At 49.7% G+C, this 18,826-nt stretch overlaps 2 protein-coding genes across 10 annotated transcripts in view; one reads left to right on the top strand and one right to left on the bottom strand.

Moving 5' to 3' along the window:
* The window catches only part of LOC116887433 (RT1 class I histocompatibility antigen, AA alpha chain-like), a 106,636-nt gene that overhangs the window by 25,550 nt on the left and 62,260 nt on the right, over positions 1-18,826 (bottom strand). The window lies entirely within an intron of this gene.
* The window catches only part of LOC116887408 (RT1 class I histocompatibility antigen, AA alpha chain-like), a 75,321-nt gene continuing 58,016 nt past the window's right edge, over positions 1,522-18,826 (top strand). For 3 of the 9 annotated variants that reach the window (XM_032889009.1, XM_032889008.1, XM_032889014.1), the window contains exons 1-5: positions 1,523-1,786; positions 1,964-2,239; positions 3,217-3,492; positions 3,619-3,750; positions 3,928-3,957. In XM_032889009.1, the coding sequence (XP_032744900.1) occupies positions 1,669-1,786; positions 1,964-2,239; positions 3,217-3,492; positions 3,619-3,750; positions 3,928-3,957 (832 nt within the window). In that variant the 5' untranslated portion in view covers positions 1,523-1,668. Of the gene's footprint in view, positions 1,787-1,963; positions 2,240-3,216; positions 3,493-3,618; positions 3,751-3,912; positions 3,958-4,314; positions 4,786-18,826 lie in introns of those variants that run through there. The other 6 variants (XM_032889015.1, XM_032889010.1, XM_032889012.1 and 3 more) reach the window with 6 other exon arrangements.

Genomic DNA, 18,826 nt, shown 5'->3' with positions numbered 1-18,826 from the left:
ACTTCAGTTCTGTGACTGCCATTTGGAGAGCTCCACAGAGTCAAGAAACCTGAAAATTTAATCTTTCCCCACACTACTGACCAGGGATGAAACCTCACATCACCAGCGTGTGCTCTCTGGCCTGAGAATCATCTTTCCTCCAGTGTCCACACTGCTCACCTGAGGAACTCTGGGGCCAGCTCCGTTATCAGATCCACTGTCCCACACAACTGTGACTTTCATGTCCCTTACCTTCTCAGCTCCTAAGTGTAAGTGAAGGTCAGAGAGGGAGTGAGAGGTCACAGATTGATAACTTCTCCCACACTCTCCCAATATTCTGTGGTATAGTTAATTACAGGTCCCCTCCTACCGTGATTTAGTCACTAAGGCAGCTGCACCAGGGAAATTTAGACACAGGGAAGTGCAGTGTAGCACAGGTCTCTGTGCTGTCTGTGGTCTCCATAGGGGTCTCTTCCCTGTGGACAATGGGGTCTCCTGTGCTGAGACAACGACCCAGGTCCACATGGACAATCTCAGGACTCTGAATGAAGACTCTTGTAAAACGCACCCACCTGGAGCCACAGATGCATCTTCTGGGAATAAACACAAGGAGTCTGGGTCTAAACCCGAGGTTGAGAAGACAGATCCTGAGGGAAGAGGCAAAGTCTCCTCTTTACAGATGAGAGTCCTGCACTCAGGCTTGGCAGTGTGAGCCGCCCATGCAGGTGAACAGAACCTGGTCTCTGTGGGGTCAGGATGGGGCTTGCAGGCCAGCGCCTCCTCTTAAAGGAGAAGCATCTCTCCACTGCATGCACAAGGCTTGTGTTGTGATTGTATTCCTGGAAGTCACTTTTCTTCTAGAAGACTCCAGGGTCTGACTTCTGAAGAGAAGAAGGAAGAGGAAGGGGTGGAGGAAAGGACACAGAAAGTCAGGACTGCGGGTCTCTCCTGGTGTTCAGGCAGCTTCTGGGTCAGAACTCGGAGACACCGTGACAAACAGGGCTCTGTCTCACAGCACAGGGTTCAGGCAAAGTCTTAGTCGCCAGGCGGTGAGGTCAGGGGCGGGGCAGGGGATTCCCCAACTCTCCAGTTTCACTTCAGCTTTTAACCTGTGACAGGTCCTTCTGCCCGGACACTGATGACCCGCTGGCAAGTCTCACTCCCATTGGGTGCCGGAACCCTGTGAACCAATCAGCGTCTCTCCAGGCACTGGTTGTAAAGTCCAAGCAGTCCGATGGACTTAGCCAGGTCTGGGATCTCAGATGGGGTCAAGGGCACCTCACACGCTGCTCCTGCTGCTGGCGGTCGCCCTGGCCCGGACCCAGCCCCGCGCGGGTGAGTGCGGGGTCGGGAGGGAAACGGCCTCTGCGGGGCGAGGCGGGAGCGGCACCGGGGAAGCCGGGTCCCCGCGTCGCACACCAGACCCCCGCCCCTTCTCCACCCGCGTCCCGAGCCCCGCGCCCTGCTCCCTGCCCGGGCCGCGCACCCGCCCGGGGTCCCGGGAGGAGGTTGGGGTCTCACCGCGCGCCGCCCCCAGGCTCACACTCGCTGCTGTATTTCACCACCGCTGTGTCCCGGCCCGGCCTCGGGGAGCCCCGGATCATCTCTGTCGGCTACCTGGACGACACGGAGTTCGTGCGCTTCGACAGCGACGCGGAGAATCCGAGATACGAGCCGCGGGCGCGGTGGATGGAGCGGGAGGGGCCGGAGTATTGGGAGAGGCAGACACGGAGAGCCAAGGGAAACTGGCAGACTTTCCGAGTGAACCTGAGGACCGCGCTCCGCTACTACAACCAGAGCGAGGACCGTGAGTGACCCCGGGTCGGAGGTCAGGACCCCTCCGCGTCGCCACACTGCCAGGGACTTCCGGGTCCCAAGTCCGAGGTTCGGAGCAGAACCGACCCAGGAGGGTTTCCCTTTCAGTTTGGTGGAGTCCGTGGGTGGAACCGGGGCGGGGCCGGGGTCTGACCGCGGGGTCCCGCAGGCTCTCACACCATCCAGAGGATGTATGGCTGTGACGTGGGGTCGGACTGGAGCCTCCTCCGCGGGTATGAGCAGCACGCCTACGATGGCCGCGATTACATCGCCCTGAATGAAGACCTGAAGACCTGGACGGCAGCAGACGTGGCTGCGCGGATCACCCGGAACAAGTGGGATCAGGCTGGTGCTGCAGAGAGACGCAGGGCCTACCTGGAGGGCACGTGCGTGGAGTGGCTCCGCAGATACCTGGAGCACGGGAAGGAGACGCTGCTGCGCTCAGGTGCGGGGGCCGCGGGCTTCTCCTTCTCTGCCCTCGGGCTGGGGCTCAGTCCTGGTGAAGAAGGAACCCTCAGCTGGGTGATGCCCCTGTATCAGAGGGGACACAGTGTCCCTGGGTCTCCTGATCCCTCATCACAGTGACTGCACTGCCTCTCCCAGGGCCCAGCCTTCTCCCTAGAGAGTTCAGAGTCCCTTTCAGGAGGGAAGGAGAGAATTTCCCCACTTAACAGCAGGGGCTCCCTGCTGTCAGCCATGGCCTCTCCCAGGCCAGGTTCTCTGCCCACACCCACTCTCTGAGGACACTGACTCCTGTCCTGCTGAGTGTGTCAGCCCTTACACCTCAGGACCAGAAGTCTCCTTTACCTCAGAGGAGACATGGACTCCACTACACTAGGCTGGTTCCCCCAGTTTCTAGAATTTTCCAAAGAATACGTTCTCCCAGATCCCTCCCTGATGTGGGGTTTGCCTCTCTTCCACACCCCATTTCTCTCTCTTCCTACAGTGGAGAATGGTCCCATGAGCCCTTATGGGTACCCCGGAGGAACATAAATTGTGGGATTTCTTTTTTTTTCTTTTTTTCCCTCTCTTTTTCTTATTTTTTACTTTCTTTTTACTTTCCTTTTTTTTTTTTGAAGGCATTATTTTGCTTCTAGTCAGAGTTTGTCTGCAAACACACATTAAATCAATTATTTTCCATTCCCTCTTCCGTTCTGTGACCACCCATCTCATGCTATAGAACATCACATAAGGACGGCCATGTTGACCCACTGGCTCATGTGGATTCCCTCTTAGCTTCTGAGTCCCTCAGGAAAGTGTGCAGTTCTGTGCTGAGGGGACCAGCTCTCCCTGCAGCTCACTAGTTGATGACAGTTGAAGCGTCAGACACACACAGTTCAGTGTTAGCATTGATTTAACTGTGTCCTGTGTAGATTTCAGTTTGTCTTGTTAACTGTGTGATTTCTTAAATCTTCCACACAGATCCCCCAAAGGCACATGTGACCCTTCACCCCAGACCTGAAGGTGATGTCACCCTGAGGTGCTGGGCCCTGGGTTTCTACCCTGCTGACATCACCCTGACCTGGCAGTTGAATGGGGAGGACCTGACCCAGGACATGGAGCTTGTGGAGACCAGGCCTGCAGGGGATGGAACCTTCCAGAAGTGGGCATCTGTGGTGGTGCCTCTTGGGAAGGAGCAGAAGTACACATGCCGTGTGGAGCATGAGGGGCTGCCTGAGCCCCTCACCTTGAGATGGGGTAAGGAGGATGTGGGTGCAGAGCTGGGGCCAGGAAAAGCTGGAGCCTTCTGCAGGCCCTGAGCTGTCAGGGCTGAGAGCTGGGGTCATGACCCCCACCTTCATTTCTTGAACCTGTCCTTCCCAGAGCCTTCTCCATCGACCAACTCCAACATGGAAACCTATGTCATTTATGTCGTCCTTGGAGCTGTGGCCATCATTGCAGCTGTGATCATTGGAGCTGTGGTGGCTTTTGTGAGGAAGAGGAGGAGAAACACAGGTAGGAAAGGGCAGGGTCTGTTTCCCCTCAGCTTCCTTTAGGAGAGCGCTCTGCTCATTAATGGGAAGCACAGCCACACCCCTCATTGCTGCTGTCTCCAACTGGGTCCTCTGTCAGTTCTGGAAACTTCCTCCTGTCCAGACCTTCCTTGAACTCTCACAGCTTTTCTTCTCACAGGTGGGAAAGGAGACTACACCCCTGCTCCAGGTTAGTGTGGGGGCAGGAATGTCCCTGAGGGTATTGGAGTGAAGCTAGAGATGTGGGGAGCTCTGGGAATCCATAGTAGCTCCTCCAGAGAAATCTTCTGGGGGCCTGAGTTGTACTGTGATATGAATACATACACACACATACACACACATACACATACATGTATACACATATACATATACATACGTTTTGTTTTACCCTAGGCAGGGACAGCTCCCAGAGCTCTGATGTGTCTCTCGCAGACTGTAAATGTGACTCTGGGGTCTGACTGGGGAGGGACAATGTGGACATGATTGGGTTTCAGGGACTCCCAGAATCGTCTGTGAGTGGAGGGTTGTTGTGCTGTGGTCTTCACAGTGATGGTTTGTGACTCTCATTCTCTAGCATGAAGACAACTGCCTGGAGTGGACTGAGTGACAGACGATGTGTTCAGGTCTCTCCTGTGACATCCAGAGCCCTCAGTTCTCTTTACACACCAGTGTCTGATGTTCCCTGTGATTCTATGGCTCAGTGTGAAGAACTGTGGAGCCCAGCCCGCCCTGCACTTCAGGACCCTGTCCCTGCACTGCCTGCGTTCCCTTCCACATTCAGCCTTGCTGGTCCAGCCTGGGGGTGGGGGGTGGGGACATCTGCAACCTGTACCTTCGTGCCACCCTGAGTTTCAGCCCCTCACTTCCACACTGAGAATAAGAATCTGAGTGTGAACTTGATTGTTCACATCCTTGACCCAAGTGTGGATGGCTTTTTAAATTACTGGATGGAATACTTAGAGGTTTTTGTTTTGGGGATTTGCTTTGTTTGGTTTTGTTTTTGAATAAAATAAATGGCCAATGGAGAAGCTTCCAGAGTCTGTGTCACTAAAGCTGTGTATCTGGTGGGACAGGGTGAGGATGTGGGAGCTGAGTGTGGACAGGGCTGTGCCCAGGTGTGCTCAGTCAGTTCTTGTCATTGATGGGCTCAGGCCTCAGCTCTGTCACCTCCGGGCTGTGCCCTCTCCATCACTGTGAAGACATGCGGAGAGTCTGTGATCACAGGACACAGGGAAGGCCAGAGCCTTGTCCTGTCCCCAGGATTATGATCCCCCAGGGCTGAAGATCAGAGACTCAAGTGGGGTCCTCTAAAGTGCAGGGTGTGGGGTTGGGGATTTAGCTCAGTGGTAGAGCGCTTGCCTAGGAAGCGCAAGGCCCTGGGTTCGGTCCCCAGCTCCAAAAAAAAAAAAAGAACCAAAAAAAAAAAAAAAAAGATAGTCTCTAAAGTGCAGGGTGCACAAGATAAGTCACTACATCTCCTCCCACCCACTTGATTTAGCTGCTAATGATGGGGTCGGGAAGCTGCTCTGGGCTCTCCCTGTAGACATGCTGCTCTGGTGATTTCTGCTTCTCCCCTCCAGTGTCAGGGAACTGAGGTATAGGATGTGCTTTTTTGTTGAACTCTCAGGAGCACATCCCCAGCTGAGATAATTGGCTTAGATTTTTCAAAACCTATTTTTAATAATGGAATTCTTAAATGCATAACCTCCCTTCCAGTCCACCACCCATGGGAAGTTGTGGAAAAGAAATTTTATGAGGATACTGGAGAGGTGGGCCTGTTTAGAGATGGTTCTCTGGGGCAAATTAATCTGCAGCTCAGTTCACAAGAATCAGCAATGGCTGGTCAGTTCAGAAGAAGCCGGGAGGCTGAGCTGTTTGCTGTGTAGTAGTTCCTGGGGGCAACTCCAATCTCTAATTGACAGTACAACAGCCGTCCAGGTCATTAGCATCAGGATTGCAAACAGGAATCATCAGCGGTGGTAAAAGTCAGCAGAAACTGCCAGGCCTCCACCAAATCGGCATGAGTCAGCAGGACTGAGCAGGACCAGCAGGGAAGCCAGGAGAAGTTCTCTGCCGTGACTCCTGTCACGTGTCCTGTCACGTGTCTGCCTTATCATGACATCCTTTCACCTGTGTTTGCTTCAGCAAAACATCATCTGACTCAACTGACTTTCCAAAGAAACCAGAAGTTTCCACTTGGGCTGGAGAGGTTGCTCAGCGGTTAAGAGCACTGACTGCTCTTCCAGAGGTCCTGTGTTCAATTCCCAGCAACCACATGGTGGCTCACAACCATCTGTAATGGGATCTGATTCCCTCTTCTGGTGTTTCTGAAGACAGCAGTGTATACTTAATAAATAAATCTAAAAAAAAATTATTAAAAAAAAAGAAGTTTCCACTTAGTGAACAGCGATGCTTCTCTCTCCTGAAACTTGGGCACCGCCCCCTGAAACTTTTGTACTCCTGGACTCTCTTATCTTTCAGTAACTTGTGTTCTGGAGTTAACTCCCTGAAGTCTCTTAATATCCGTTCCCAGCTCAGTGGACCTGGGTCTTGCAGCTCCAACTTGGGCCTGCAGGATGCGGTATTCCCCATAGTCTGTCTTAAAATCTTGTTCACAGGCCTGTTGTTGCTCTGCCTTTGGATGTCTCTCTATGGCAGGAGACCAAGTCCCCCTCAGAGGCCTGGGACCATTTAAATCATCTCATATTCATAGCACTAAAGACATGGGAGGCAGAAGCTGAGGTAGAAACCTGACATCTCAGCAAGGAAACTTTATTTTCTTAATTATATACGAGATATCTATTTACCAGCCTGATGCTACAACTAAACTCCAGCTCTTCAGAAATCTCTTTCTGTCTGTCATTCTTCTGAGCTGCTCTACCCTTCTCTTGGGCTCCTCAAAAGGCAAGTGGGCTCATGAGCTCTCTTTCTTAGATTTCCTAGATTTTACCAGTGTCCTACCTGATGCTTCTCAGTTGTTCCTGCAAACCCAAAGCCGAAATCTCCATCACTTTCCTGGTCCTCCCATAAAGGCTCTTCCAAGCTGAGAGACGGAGAGAGAGAGAGAGGGAGAGAGAGAGAGAGAAGTCTGTCAACGGTGTGATTTCTTATAAAAGAAGTCCAGCTCCTCCCATACACCCTTGGCAGGCTGAGCCATGTCACTGGTATGGGATTTTTCTGCTCAGGGGCTGCTAGCTTTGTTTCCACCTCTTTTCCCTGGCATCAGGCCCATGGGTTAGAGTGGGACGTCCTTCCCAGATTAGCTGACTTTTGCTGAGGTGCTATTTCTGTGGGGGCTGCTGGGTTACAGGAGAGGAATCACCACCGTGGACAGCTCTCACGATGTAAGGCTCCAGGCTGAGGCCAAGAAAGAAGGTGTCGCCACCGTGGACAGCTCCTGTGATGGCTGCAGGCTAAGGAGAGGAAATTGAGCCGCCATTTTAAAATGATTTTCCTCCATTTTGGACAGCTCCTGCCAGACATTTTGCTGAGGAGGCCAGCAGGCTGGAACAGGAAAGAAGGGCCTGCTGCCACTTTGACGGATTTAGCGTTAGGGACTACAATAACCCAAGACAAATCCTTCCTCCCTAAGCTGTGTCTTGTCACATATTAAGCCACAGTGATGGAAAATGGAACTGTATTGGTTCCTTTCCCGTTGCTGAGATAAAAACACCATGTCCAAGGGAACTTATAGAAGGTTCATCTGGGGATTAGGGTCCCACAGAGTTAAGAGTCCATCAACATCATGAGGGCAAGCACCAGGCGTGGCAGCAGGACTGTCTGAGAGCTCACATCTCAACCGCTGCCCCAGTGACATCCTTCCTCCAGCACGGCCCCTCCTCCTAAGCTTCCCCAAACAGCACCAACCGGGAACTAAGTATTCAAATGACCAAGACCACGTGGGTCGTCTTATCTGAAGGACCACAGTAACTTATACAGACAGTGACACCCAAGCTCTCAGTGCAAATATGGGGTCTTCCGGGTGTGGTGCCAGGGAAATGTTAGAGATCCCCCAAAACCAGACAGGAGCCGATCTGAGGTAATCACAGTAGGGCCGTCTTCTTTGAACCAGCTCAGGCCAGCGCACTGAGTCATGCAGGACAGTTTTGGTGATGAGGAGCCCCGAATATCTATTGGGGCTCACTGTATCCCCAATAAGTAAGAATGCTTATAGCTGTTTCACAGGACCCGGGTTCAGTTCCCAGCTCTCACCCACTTGTAACTCCAGCCTCAGAGGGGATAGGGCGCCCTCTTCTGGCCGCCTGGGGTGCTCCATGCAGGTGGCACACAGAGATACATGGAGCAAAATACCCTTTTACATAAAAATATTTTTAAAAGAACGAAAAAGAAATGGATAGAAATAAGATTTCGTTAAAGAAAGAGATCCTTGAACAATATTGGGGGACACTCCAGCATGGAGGAACACCTACCAACCCTACTGCAGGGCTCTAGGGTCCCCTGCACTAGATTTATACACTGGTCTTAGGATTCAGCAATGGAAAGGAAAAATCGACACAACTCCCCCTACAGAGTAGCCCCTGATGCTACTCGTCTATGCAGCCTGTGTGTTCGCCCAGTTATGCTGTTTGTGTTATGTCTTGTAGCTCAGGGTGACCTTGAATTCTCTTTTTAAGATTTATTTATTATGTACACGTTTTGTCTGCATGCATGACTGACCGCCAGCAGAGGGCGCCAGATCTCATTCTAGAGGATTGTGAGCTACCACGTGATTTCTGAGACTTCAGCTCTGGACCTGAGAAAAGCAATTAGTGCTCTCAACCTCTGAGTCATCTCTCCTGTCCTGACCTTGAATTCTCCATCCTCCTGCCTCACCTCCGTATGCCAAGAGTCAGGGGTGTGTGTGTGTGTGTGTGTGTGTGTGTGTGTGTGTGTGTGTGTGTGTGTGTGTGTGTGTTTGTGTGTGTGTGTGTGTGTGTGTGTGTGTGTGTGTGTGTGTGTGTGTGTGTTTGTGTGTGTGTGTGTGTGTGTGTGTGTGAGTGTGGTGTCTGTGTGTGAGAGTGTGGTGTGTCTCTGTGTGTGTGTGTGTGTGTGTGTGCGTGTGTGTGTGTCTTATGTCACTGGAGAGTGTGATGTTGAGTCACAATCAGGGAAGGAGCAGAGGTGCAATCTGTGTTTCAGCCGGAAGATAAGGACCCGTGAAAACCCCAAACAGAGGATTTGGGTCTGAAGGGGAAATTCCTGGCTGCTTCACTCTGAAGAGTCTTCCCCAGTATTCAAAGCTCACACCAGCTTAGGTGATCTAGAACCGGACAGGCTCCTAATCCTGTTCCCTGCTGCCCCTGGAGGCTATGAGCGGCATCGCAGCTCCAAAGGGTCTTGGGGCTGACTGGACTGTGCCGAAAGTCCCTCCTGACTGCAAGAACTGCTTGCTGGCCTGTGGCTTCACGTGCCTCTGAAGCTGTCTGTGTCACACTGAACAAGGGCCACACTAAGGAACCGGGTATCCCCTGCACAGCCCCCCACATCCGAGGGTTACTTTCTCTTTCTTTTGTTGTCGCTATCGCCAGAATCACAGAGAGCCAAGGCATAAAAATATGCCGATTAAAATTGTGGAGCTGGAGAGGTTGTTCAGAGGTGAAGAATGCTATTGCTGTTCCACCGGACCTGGGTTCAGTTCCCAGCTCTCACCCACTTGTAACTCCAGTCTCAGAGGGGATAGAGCGCCCTCGTCTGGCTGCCTGGGGTGCTCCATGCACGTGGCGTACAGAGATACATGGAGCAAAATACCCTTTTACATAAAAATATTTTTAAAAGAACGAAAAGAAATGAAGGAAAATAAGATTTCTTTAAAGAAAGAGATCCTTGAACAATATTGAGGGACACTACCGCATGAAGGAACACCTACAAATGCTACTGCAGGGCTCTAGGGTCCCCTGCACTAGATTTATACACTGATCTTAGGATTGAGCAACGGAAGGGAAAAATCGACACAACTTCCCCTACAGAGTGGCCCCTGATGTTACTGGTCTATGCAGCCTGTGCATTCGCCCAATTATGCTGTTTGTGTTGTTATGTCTTGTAGCTCAGGGTGACCTTGAATTCTCATTTTAAGATTTATTTATTATGTACACGTTTTGCCTGCATACATGCCTGACTGCCACAAGAGGGCGCCAGATTCCTGAGCATTCAACTCAGGACCTGTGGAAAAGCAATTGGTGCTCTCAACCTCTAAGTCATCTCTCCTGTCCCGAACTTGAATTCTGGATCCTCCTGCCTCACCTCAGCATGCCAAGTGTCAGAGGTGTGTGTGTGTGTGTGTGTGTGTGTTCAGGGGAGGAGCCAGAGGTGCAATCTGTGTTTCAGCCCGAAGATCATAAGGATCGGTGAAACCCTCAAAACAGAGGATTTGGGACTGTAGGGGAAATTCCTGGCTGCTTCAGTCTGAAGAGCCTTCTCCAGCTTTCAAAGCTCACATCCACTTAGGTGATCCAGACCTGGACAGGCTCCTACTCGTGTGTCCTGCTGCCGCCTGGCGGCCTTGAGCGGCATCGCAGCTCCCACGGGTCCTGGGGACAGACTGGACTGTGCCAAAAGTCCCTCCAGACTGCAGGAACTGCTTGCCGGTCTGCGGGTTCACGTGCCCCTGAAGCTGTCCGGGTCACACTGAATAAGGGCCACACTAAGGAACCCGGTATCCCCTGCACAGTTCCCACATCGGAGCGTTAGTTTCTCTTTCTTTTGTTGTGGCTGTCGCCCGGGATTTATGGGCTCCCCACCTCCTGACCCGGTCCTCACTGAGCTGCACACCTGCTGAGTTTGATGGGACCCACCCCAAGAAAGGGTTTCTTTAGGATTAAATGCCTTTAATCCCAGCCCTCAGGAGGGCGGATCTCTGCATTGTTCGACCACATAGCAAGTTCCAGAGCACCCAGGGCTATGAGGTGAACCCAGGAGCTTGGGAGCTCCAGGACTGGCACCTGGAGGGGGTGGTGGGAAAGTTGTGACAAGTGAGTAAGCGGCATGGATTCCCAAGGCTGGGTCTCTGTGAGCTTAGGGCCTCCCAGCCTGGTGCAGCCAAGGTCCTGGGGCGTATAGGGTAAAAGAAAGAACCTCAAATTACCCTTTCTTTCCCTGACAGCTTCTTTCACCTGAAATTTCCTCCCATGCTGTAGATGGGACATGGGGACTGCTTCCTGCCACTCACCTATGTCCCAGATCTTTACTTTCAGGATGGGGTCCAGGCTGGCCTTGGGCTTATTCTGTAACTGAAGCAGCCTTTCCCACCAGTGCCTCAGGCTCCCAATTAACCAGGACTGCAGGTCTACAAACCAGCCTGGCTTTTGTTTAAGACTTGGTCAAGGTTCCAGGTGATGGTGGTTCACACCGTTAGTCCTAGCCCTTGGGAGGCAGAGGCAGGAGGATCTCTGAGTTTGAGGCCACCCTGGTCTACAGAGTGAGTTCCAGGACACTTGGGACTACACAGAGAAACCCTGTCCCCAAAATCAAACAACTTGGTCAAGGATGTTCCTTCACTCTGGAACCTGTGGGTCATGACCCCTTTGAGGGCCAAAGCACCCTTTCACAGGGGTTGCTTAAGACCATCAGAAAACACAGATGTTTCTAATACTATTCTTAACAGTGGCAAAGTTATAGTAGTTATGAAGTAACAATGAAAATAATTTTATGGTCGGGGTTACCATGAAGAACTGTATTAAAGGGACTCAGGAAGGTTGAGAATCACTGCTCTGGAAACTCCATACAGAGGTGGGGCAGAGGGCAGTGGGAAGGGTCTGGGTCACATGGACATGACAAGGTCTGTTTTGGAACCAGGTCCACCCCTGCCTCGACACATGGGTGCAGGTGTTACAGGCCCTCCACTCTCAAAGGAGCTGTGACAGCCACTTAGAGGGCAACACAGACAATCTCAGAGTCTGTGTGGATCTTTCCCATGGTAGCCCTCAAGACTGTGCACAGAGCTATCGCCTTCCCAGGCCTGTGGCATGTGCCACCCTCCTGGAGAGGTACAAACAGTCCTCACCTGAGCAACTATGCCACCCTTGGGCCAGAAGTAGCAACAGTCCTCGGGCTACTACCCCACCCTCTAGCTGCTGCCCACCAGGAACTGACTAGGTCTACAATAAAGAGACACTGGAGAATTCAGAGGCCCAGGGACAAAGGAGAGGACATGGTCCCAGCACACACACACAGTCCCCTGCAAAGCAGAACTGGTTGTTTTGGTGTGTGCATGCACACGCACACACACACACACACACACACACACACACAGACACACACACGCACACACACACACAGGGCCATAGTGCATGCACACGCATACATAAATAGCTACAGTTTTATTTTGCTTCTAAGCTGTTAGGAACATTAAAAAGTTAAATGAGGGCTGAAGAGATGGCTCAGGGGTTAAGAGCACTGACTTCTCTTCCAGAGGTCCTGAGTTCAAATCCGGGCAACCACGTGGTGGCTCACAACCATCTGTAATGGGATCTGATGCCCATTACAGATAAATAAATAAATCTTTTAAAAAAATAGTTAAATGAAGCAGACTAGCGACGAGGCGGTGGGTTGTAATCACGACTGCACACGGGGGTCTGTCCTACAGCACAGTGTCTTCCTGCCACACCCAGCCCTCCCTGTGTCCGAGCACTGAGCAGCTGCTGGAAACTCTCCACCTCTTTGCTGTCGTCAGCAGCCCGCTCCTGAGGAAGACAAGACCGGTCAGGAGCTTGGGAACCCCTTACTGTGGCCAGCACTTCCCCTTCATTGCACACTGCAGACACTGCGGGGATTCAGGGGTAACATGCTGAGCCCCTGCGGAGCTCACAAGCTGTGGGGACTCCCCTGAGCTGCAGCTCCTCACTTCCACACTGAGAATAAGAATCTGAGTGTGGACAGGGCTGTGCCCAGGTGTGCTCAGTCAGTTCTTGTCTTTGATGGGCTCAGGCCTCAGCTCTGTCACCTCCAGGCTGTGCCCTCTCCATCACTGTGAAGACATGGGGAGAGTCTGTGATCACAAGGACACAGGGAAGGCCAGAGCCTTGTCCTGTCCCCAGGATTATGAGCCCCCAGGGCTGAAGATCAGAGACTCAAGTGGGGTCCTCTAAAGTGCAGGGTGCACAAGATGAGTCACTGCATTTCCTCCCACCCACTTGATTTAGCTGCTAATGATGGGGTCAGGAAGCTGCCCTGGGCTCTCCCTGTGGCCATGCTGCTGTGGTGATTTCTGCTTCTCCTTTCTAGTGTCTTTCCCAGGGTTCTCAGGGGTCTGGTGAGATCTGTCTGCTCATCTCTCAGGAGCACCTCCACAGCTGAGATAAGACCTAACAGAGAGGCTTCTCTCTCCTGTAACTTAGGTACCGATTCCTGATCCTGGACTGTCTTACCTTTTCCATCTTGTGTTCTGGAGTTAACTCCCTGAAGTCTCTTAATCTCCACCCCCAGCTCTGTGGACCTGGGTCTTGCAGCTGATGCACCTGTGGTTGCTCTGCCTTTGGATGGCTCTGTATGGCAGGCGAGCAAAGTCCCCCTCAGAGGCCTGGGACCATTTAAATCATCTCATATTCATAGCACTAAAGACATGGGAGGCAGAAGCTGAGGTAACAACCTGACAGCTCAGCAAGGAAACTTTATTTTCTTAACTACATACGGGATATCTATTTACCAGCCTGATGCTACAAGGAAACTCCAGCTCTTCAGAAATCTGTCTGTGTCACTCTATCAGTCTCGTCTGCCTTTCTCTTGAGCTCCTGCAAACCCAAGAGGGCTCCCTGAACTCTCTTTCCCAGATTTATATTTTTTCTGTTTTTTTTTTTTTTTTTTCCTGCAAGTCCTAAGATGAAAATCCTATTCCTAAAGGCTCAACCATGAGCCAAATCCCCCAACCCCCAGATTTCTGAGAGAGAGAGAGAGAGCCTCTCTGAGAGAGCAAGTCCTAAAAGAAAATTATTTTTTAAATCTCTTTTTTTTTTTTTCAAAGGTAACAGAGACAGAGAGAGAGAGAGAGAGAGGAGAGAGAGATCTACCATTGAAAAATCCCCAACCCCAATTACTTTTAAAAAAGTATTTAATTCTTACCCCCCACCTGCTGAACCATTTCACTGTCATGGGAGTTGGGGTTGGGGGCTGTCCAGGGCAAGCCAATGGAGGCCCAACCATTTCACCTTTAAGGTGGAAGGTAGCACAAGTCCACCTGCTGACCTTGCCTCAGGTCATAGAGCAAGGACCACAGGACCTCTCCCAAGCACCTTGCCTTAAAATAAGCAGGGTCTTTCCCTTCTTCAGCCTTCTTATCTGTGGGGAATTCAGAGGCACCCAAACCACACCAGGACACATATCCTGGATCTGCCAAATGCAGTATCTACTGAGGATTTTATATTTTGCTAACCATTAGGTTTCTATGTACAATAATAAAATATTCTGTGACATGGGCCTGTCAGTGGTTAGGAGCTGAACATTTCTTTCTTTCTTTTTTTTTTTTTTTTTCCGGGGCTGGGGACCGAACCCTAGGTAAGCGCTCTACCACTGAGCCAAATCCCCAACCCCGAGCTGAACATTTCTTGTCTGGGTTTTTCTGGCTGCCAGGGGAAGGCAGTTGCTGGTTCGGCTCTCTCCTTTGGTTGATCTGGGTACGTGGCCATGGTTTTCAGAGGACCTCCCAGGTCAACTCTGAGCTTTATGATTTTTGATGCAATCTAGAGCTTTTTGTGTCCTGTGTAAATATAAACAAATCAGCATCCCCAACACCATAGATTTGCTGACTTCCATTCTGATGTTAACACATCCTTGTAGTATATAGGATGATTTAATTCCACAGTTTTTTTTTTCTTGATCCAGTGTCTCTTGGTAGCTGTTGGTCCTCTCTTATTAATGTTCAGAAAATCCAAAGTTAATGGAGCACACTGTATTCTACCCCTGGGGCCTTTATTCTTTCTTTTTGTTTTATAGCTGTGTTCTTTAAGGTGTGATTGCGTCTTTTCTACTGTTTGCCCTGCAGAATTGTGTGGTGTAGCTGTAATGTGCTTTGTAATGAGGGAAGAATTGCTGCATCTTACTGGAGAAGTATGCAGGGGCCATGGCGGTCCCAGTTTGTACACCTATTCCCACAAGAGCCATTCCTTTCAGTAAATGCGTAATTACAAAACCAGCATTTTCAGATCTCAAACTATTTGCCCATTGGAAGCCTGAGTATGTGTCAATGGTGTGGTGCAAACCTTAGGTTCCCAAATTCTGCAAACTGAAACACATCTATCTGCCAGATTTCATTTTTTATTTACTTTTGTTGGTGCCCTTAGAGTTACTTCTAGTGTGTAATGGAGTTTGATTGTACAAAAAACAAGTAGGACATTTCTTTATAAATTCCTTGACTGGTTGCTAGGTCATGGAATTTTTTTCTTTAAACCTTAACTTTTAGCGTAGTGGTTTTCAGGAATATCTTAGGCTCCTAACACATTCCTTATGAATAATCGGTCAGTTCCTTCATTCCCTGTGCTAATGGCCCTGGCAAGACCGTGAGAGACTGAATGTGGGTGATAAGTCATGGACAGTCACCATTTCTGATTGCCTGGTGCAGTGGCAAAATAACATGAATTCTGAATTATCCAGAATAAATTCGACAGTTCCTGTGTGAAGAACAACTCTTTCTGCATATTGAGATTCAGTCACTGTATTAAGAGATTCTGGAACTTTTGACAATATCATCAAGTTTGCATACAACTCTGTTTTTTGAACTGAAGCCCATGGGCTTCACTGGTTTTTTCTCCCCCATTTTATTAAATTGGGTATTTCTTATTTCATTTCAAATTTATTCCCTTTCCTGGATGTCCATCGCCCCTAACTTTTTCCTCCTTCTATAAGGTTGTTCCTTCTCCAATGCATAGGACAATCTTTTTTTTTTTGGTTCTTTTTTAGAATGGGGACCAACCCAGGGCCTTACGCTTTTAGGGATATGTTACCACTTGCTCCCAAATAGATGTTCTTAATGCCTTTTTGCCAATCCCCTCTTTGGGGTCCACCCTTAAGGACCAATCTCCCATTCCACTGGTTCCCTATAAGTCTTTCTCTGCCTATTCCTCCAAGGGTCAGTCCAATCAGTCTTTTTAGTGGTTTTAAACCCAGGAACTTTGTGATATAAGGCTTTTTAATTTTTTCTTTAGTATGTGCTTACAAGCCTTCTAAAATGCTACTTCCCTTTGTCTAATTCCACCATGGGTCCCGAATCTTAAAACAAAAGCATTCCTATGCATTTGCTGTATTCTGGCTGGGTCTCCAGGAGATCTACATCCGGTTCCTTTGGCTTGCGTGTTCTTAGCTTCATTCCTCTTGGGACCACATGGGCACGGGGCACGGCCTGAATGGCTGTTCTTTCAATCCCCTCGATGCCCCTGTAAGGGGTATTCTTCCCCCTTTTAAAGAAGGGTCCATTTAGTCATCCTTCTGAGCTTCCTGTGGTCTGGACTCAAGTTCAAATTTGGGCTAATAGCCTTATCTGTGCCATGTGTTTTTCCTGATTGGGTTACCTGTCTGGGTCATATTTTCCATCCTTTGCCTTTGAATTTCATGAAGTCATTGTTTTTTGATAGGGTGTAAATGGCCATCATTAAACAACATCTGGGTTCCGCCCCAGCCCCATAGTGGCAACAACGTGTCTTTGTTGTATGTTTGGGCATCTTTTTTGGGCAGGCGCTCCAGACGGACTGGTTGTACCAGGGACCTGGGCATCTGCTGTCCCCTGAGTTTTGATCTTCCATTCTGACTGATGTGAGGTGAAATCTCAGGGTTGTTTTATTTGCATTCCCCTGATGACTAAGGATGTTCATTTCTTTGTTCTTTGCCATTCGTCGCCCTTAGCTGTGAATTCTTTGTTTCGCATTTGGCTCTGGGGAAGTGTCCATTCACCGTCTACTGCATGGCAATTTCCTCCCAACATCGCCAGCTGCTGAGTGACTGTGGGCCTCCATCGCTAGGCTACACCCAGGGAACTGGAAATAGCCAGGGGCCTCAGAGTAACCGTGCAGAGCTGCTGGCCACAGGTGAAGATTTTTCAGATGCTAAGGTCTCAGAGAGCACTTGTCTGGAATCAGGGTCTGACATGGCTTTGTGCACAGCTGAAACTAATCCTTGCAAAAGAAAAAAAAAGTCAGTGATGGCTTCCCTGAGACTTGCATAATTTTTCTAAGTGATGTGGACGTCTGTCCTGGCTCCTCCACTCCGTTCCCAGCCCTTAAAGCTGCTAAGCAGCACTGTTCTGAGATTGGATCCTCAAGTTGCCCTGTTCCTGTACAGCAGCGCAGAGCCCCTGTCAAGTGGACCTGAGCTGTGTTAATTCCCCTCCTCCTCTGTGCTCTTCCACATTCCTGGCTTCTTCTCTCCATCATGGCAACCATTACCATTGAGGTCCAGCCTCTGCTACAGCTGTTACCAATCCTCCTCAGCCTTGGGGAATAATTCAATTCTGGGTAGTCTAAATATTTAGAGTTTGTTTCACATAGGAAAAGGGCATCCCTTAGGACACCATTGTGTCTTTAAAATGCCTTAGGTCCATCATGTGTACAGCACCCCATCCTGTATTTTCCTAACTGTGTGGGTGGATTATCTCCCTTAACAAGCATATGCTGTGGTGGAACTACTTGGAATGCTGTTGGTGATTCTGTGACCCAGGACAGCCTGTCCTCAAAAGGTGCTGTGGGTTTATCCCTATCCATGAAACATGGCAGTCTCCTCTGACCATCCTCCTGCTTTCCACTTTGACCTGACTGCCCTCTGACCCAGGTTCTTCCTCTCTTTCTACCAGGGGGAAGCTCCCTCTCTCTGCTCCAGTCACTGGGAATGAGCCTATTGGTTCTCCCTTTTCTTGTGTTTGAAATTTTGCAATCTTTTCTACCTCTGTTAGTTTCTCCAGTTGCACAGCCAACTCTGCTACTTCTCAGAAGAGAGAGAGGAACCCTCCTGTTTTCCTTTTTCCCTCCATGTTTTGAATCCCAAGCTTCTCCATTTCTTCCCATATTTATTCCAGTTCCTCAGTCAAATCTTTCCTCCGTTTTATAAATAATAGCCCCAAATGATGGAGAGTGGAAAAGAAAACTGATGTGGAAATCCATGTGGAGCATGGCCCAAGAAAAGCCTTAGAAAACACAATGTTGATTTTTGAAACAAAGTATCCATTCCTTTTTTCCTGCCTGTTTCCAGCCCAGCCTCTTTAAACATTTCTCCCAACCCTTCCTCCCACAGTTCTCCTACAGTCTAGTCAAACAGTCCCTTCTCCCAGTTTTCCCAATACCAGCGGCTCCAAACTACACCATGTAGTTCCTAAGCAGTGCAAAATCGGTCAAACCAGCGCCAGGCCCCACCTTCTTGTCTCAGCTTTAAGATGCCCTCACAGGAACTGTCAAAATTTGTGTCTCTTGTGAAAATGGCTACACCAAGGCCTCTCATCAGCCTGAAGACATCCCAGTAGCTGTCCAGGGTGGCTCATTTGCTTTTTTCTGAAGCAGGAGCTCCCCACAGGAGCTCTCCAGGTTGGGGGCAACTCCTCTCCTGCCTCTCCCAGCAACTCCACAGAGAGGGCACCACAGCAAAGCCGCCTGCAGCCAGGAAGGACTTCTTATCCGAACCCATCGACCCAGTTCAGAGAAAGGTAGTACATCTAAAAAAATAAAAAAAGAAAGAAAGAAAGAAAGAAAGAAAGAAAAGAAAAAAAAACCTATCAATCCCTGAGCAAACAAAAAACAAAACAAAACAAAAAAACAGAAAGCAGAAAGCAAAAGCAAAAACAAAACAAACAAACTAAGAATCCCCCCCAACCACCAGCCCCTGAACTTCCCAGAAAACCCACCAATACTTAAACAGGAAACCTACCAATCCTTGGATAAGCACCAATCTTTCAACTTTTTATAAACAAAATAGCACAAAATGAGAAAAAGGAGAAAAAATATGGCTGCTAAAAACTGTACAGGGCAGGACCCAAGAACAGCCTCAGTAAGCACCCTGTTGGCTTTTTGAAACAAAGTATCCACTCCTCCTTTTCCTGCCTTTTGTTCTAAGGAACTTGAAATAACCCCCCCCATTCTGCATCGCCCCACATT

The sequence above is a fragment of the Rattus rattus genome, chromosome 18 (genome assembly GCF_011064425.1).
Source record: "Rattus rattus isolate New Zealand chromosome 18, Rrattus_CSIRO_v1, whole genome shotgun sequence".
NCBI lineage: Eukaryota > Metazoa > Chordata > Mammalia > Rodentia > Muridae > Rattus > Rattus rattus.
The sequence above is the reverse complement of the archived record's forward strand: the minus strand, read 5'-3'. Positions and strand labels throughout refer to the sequence as shown.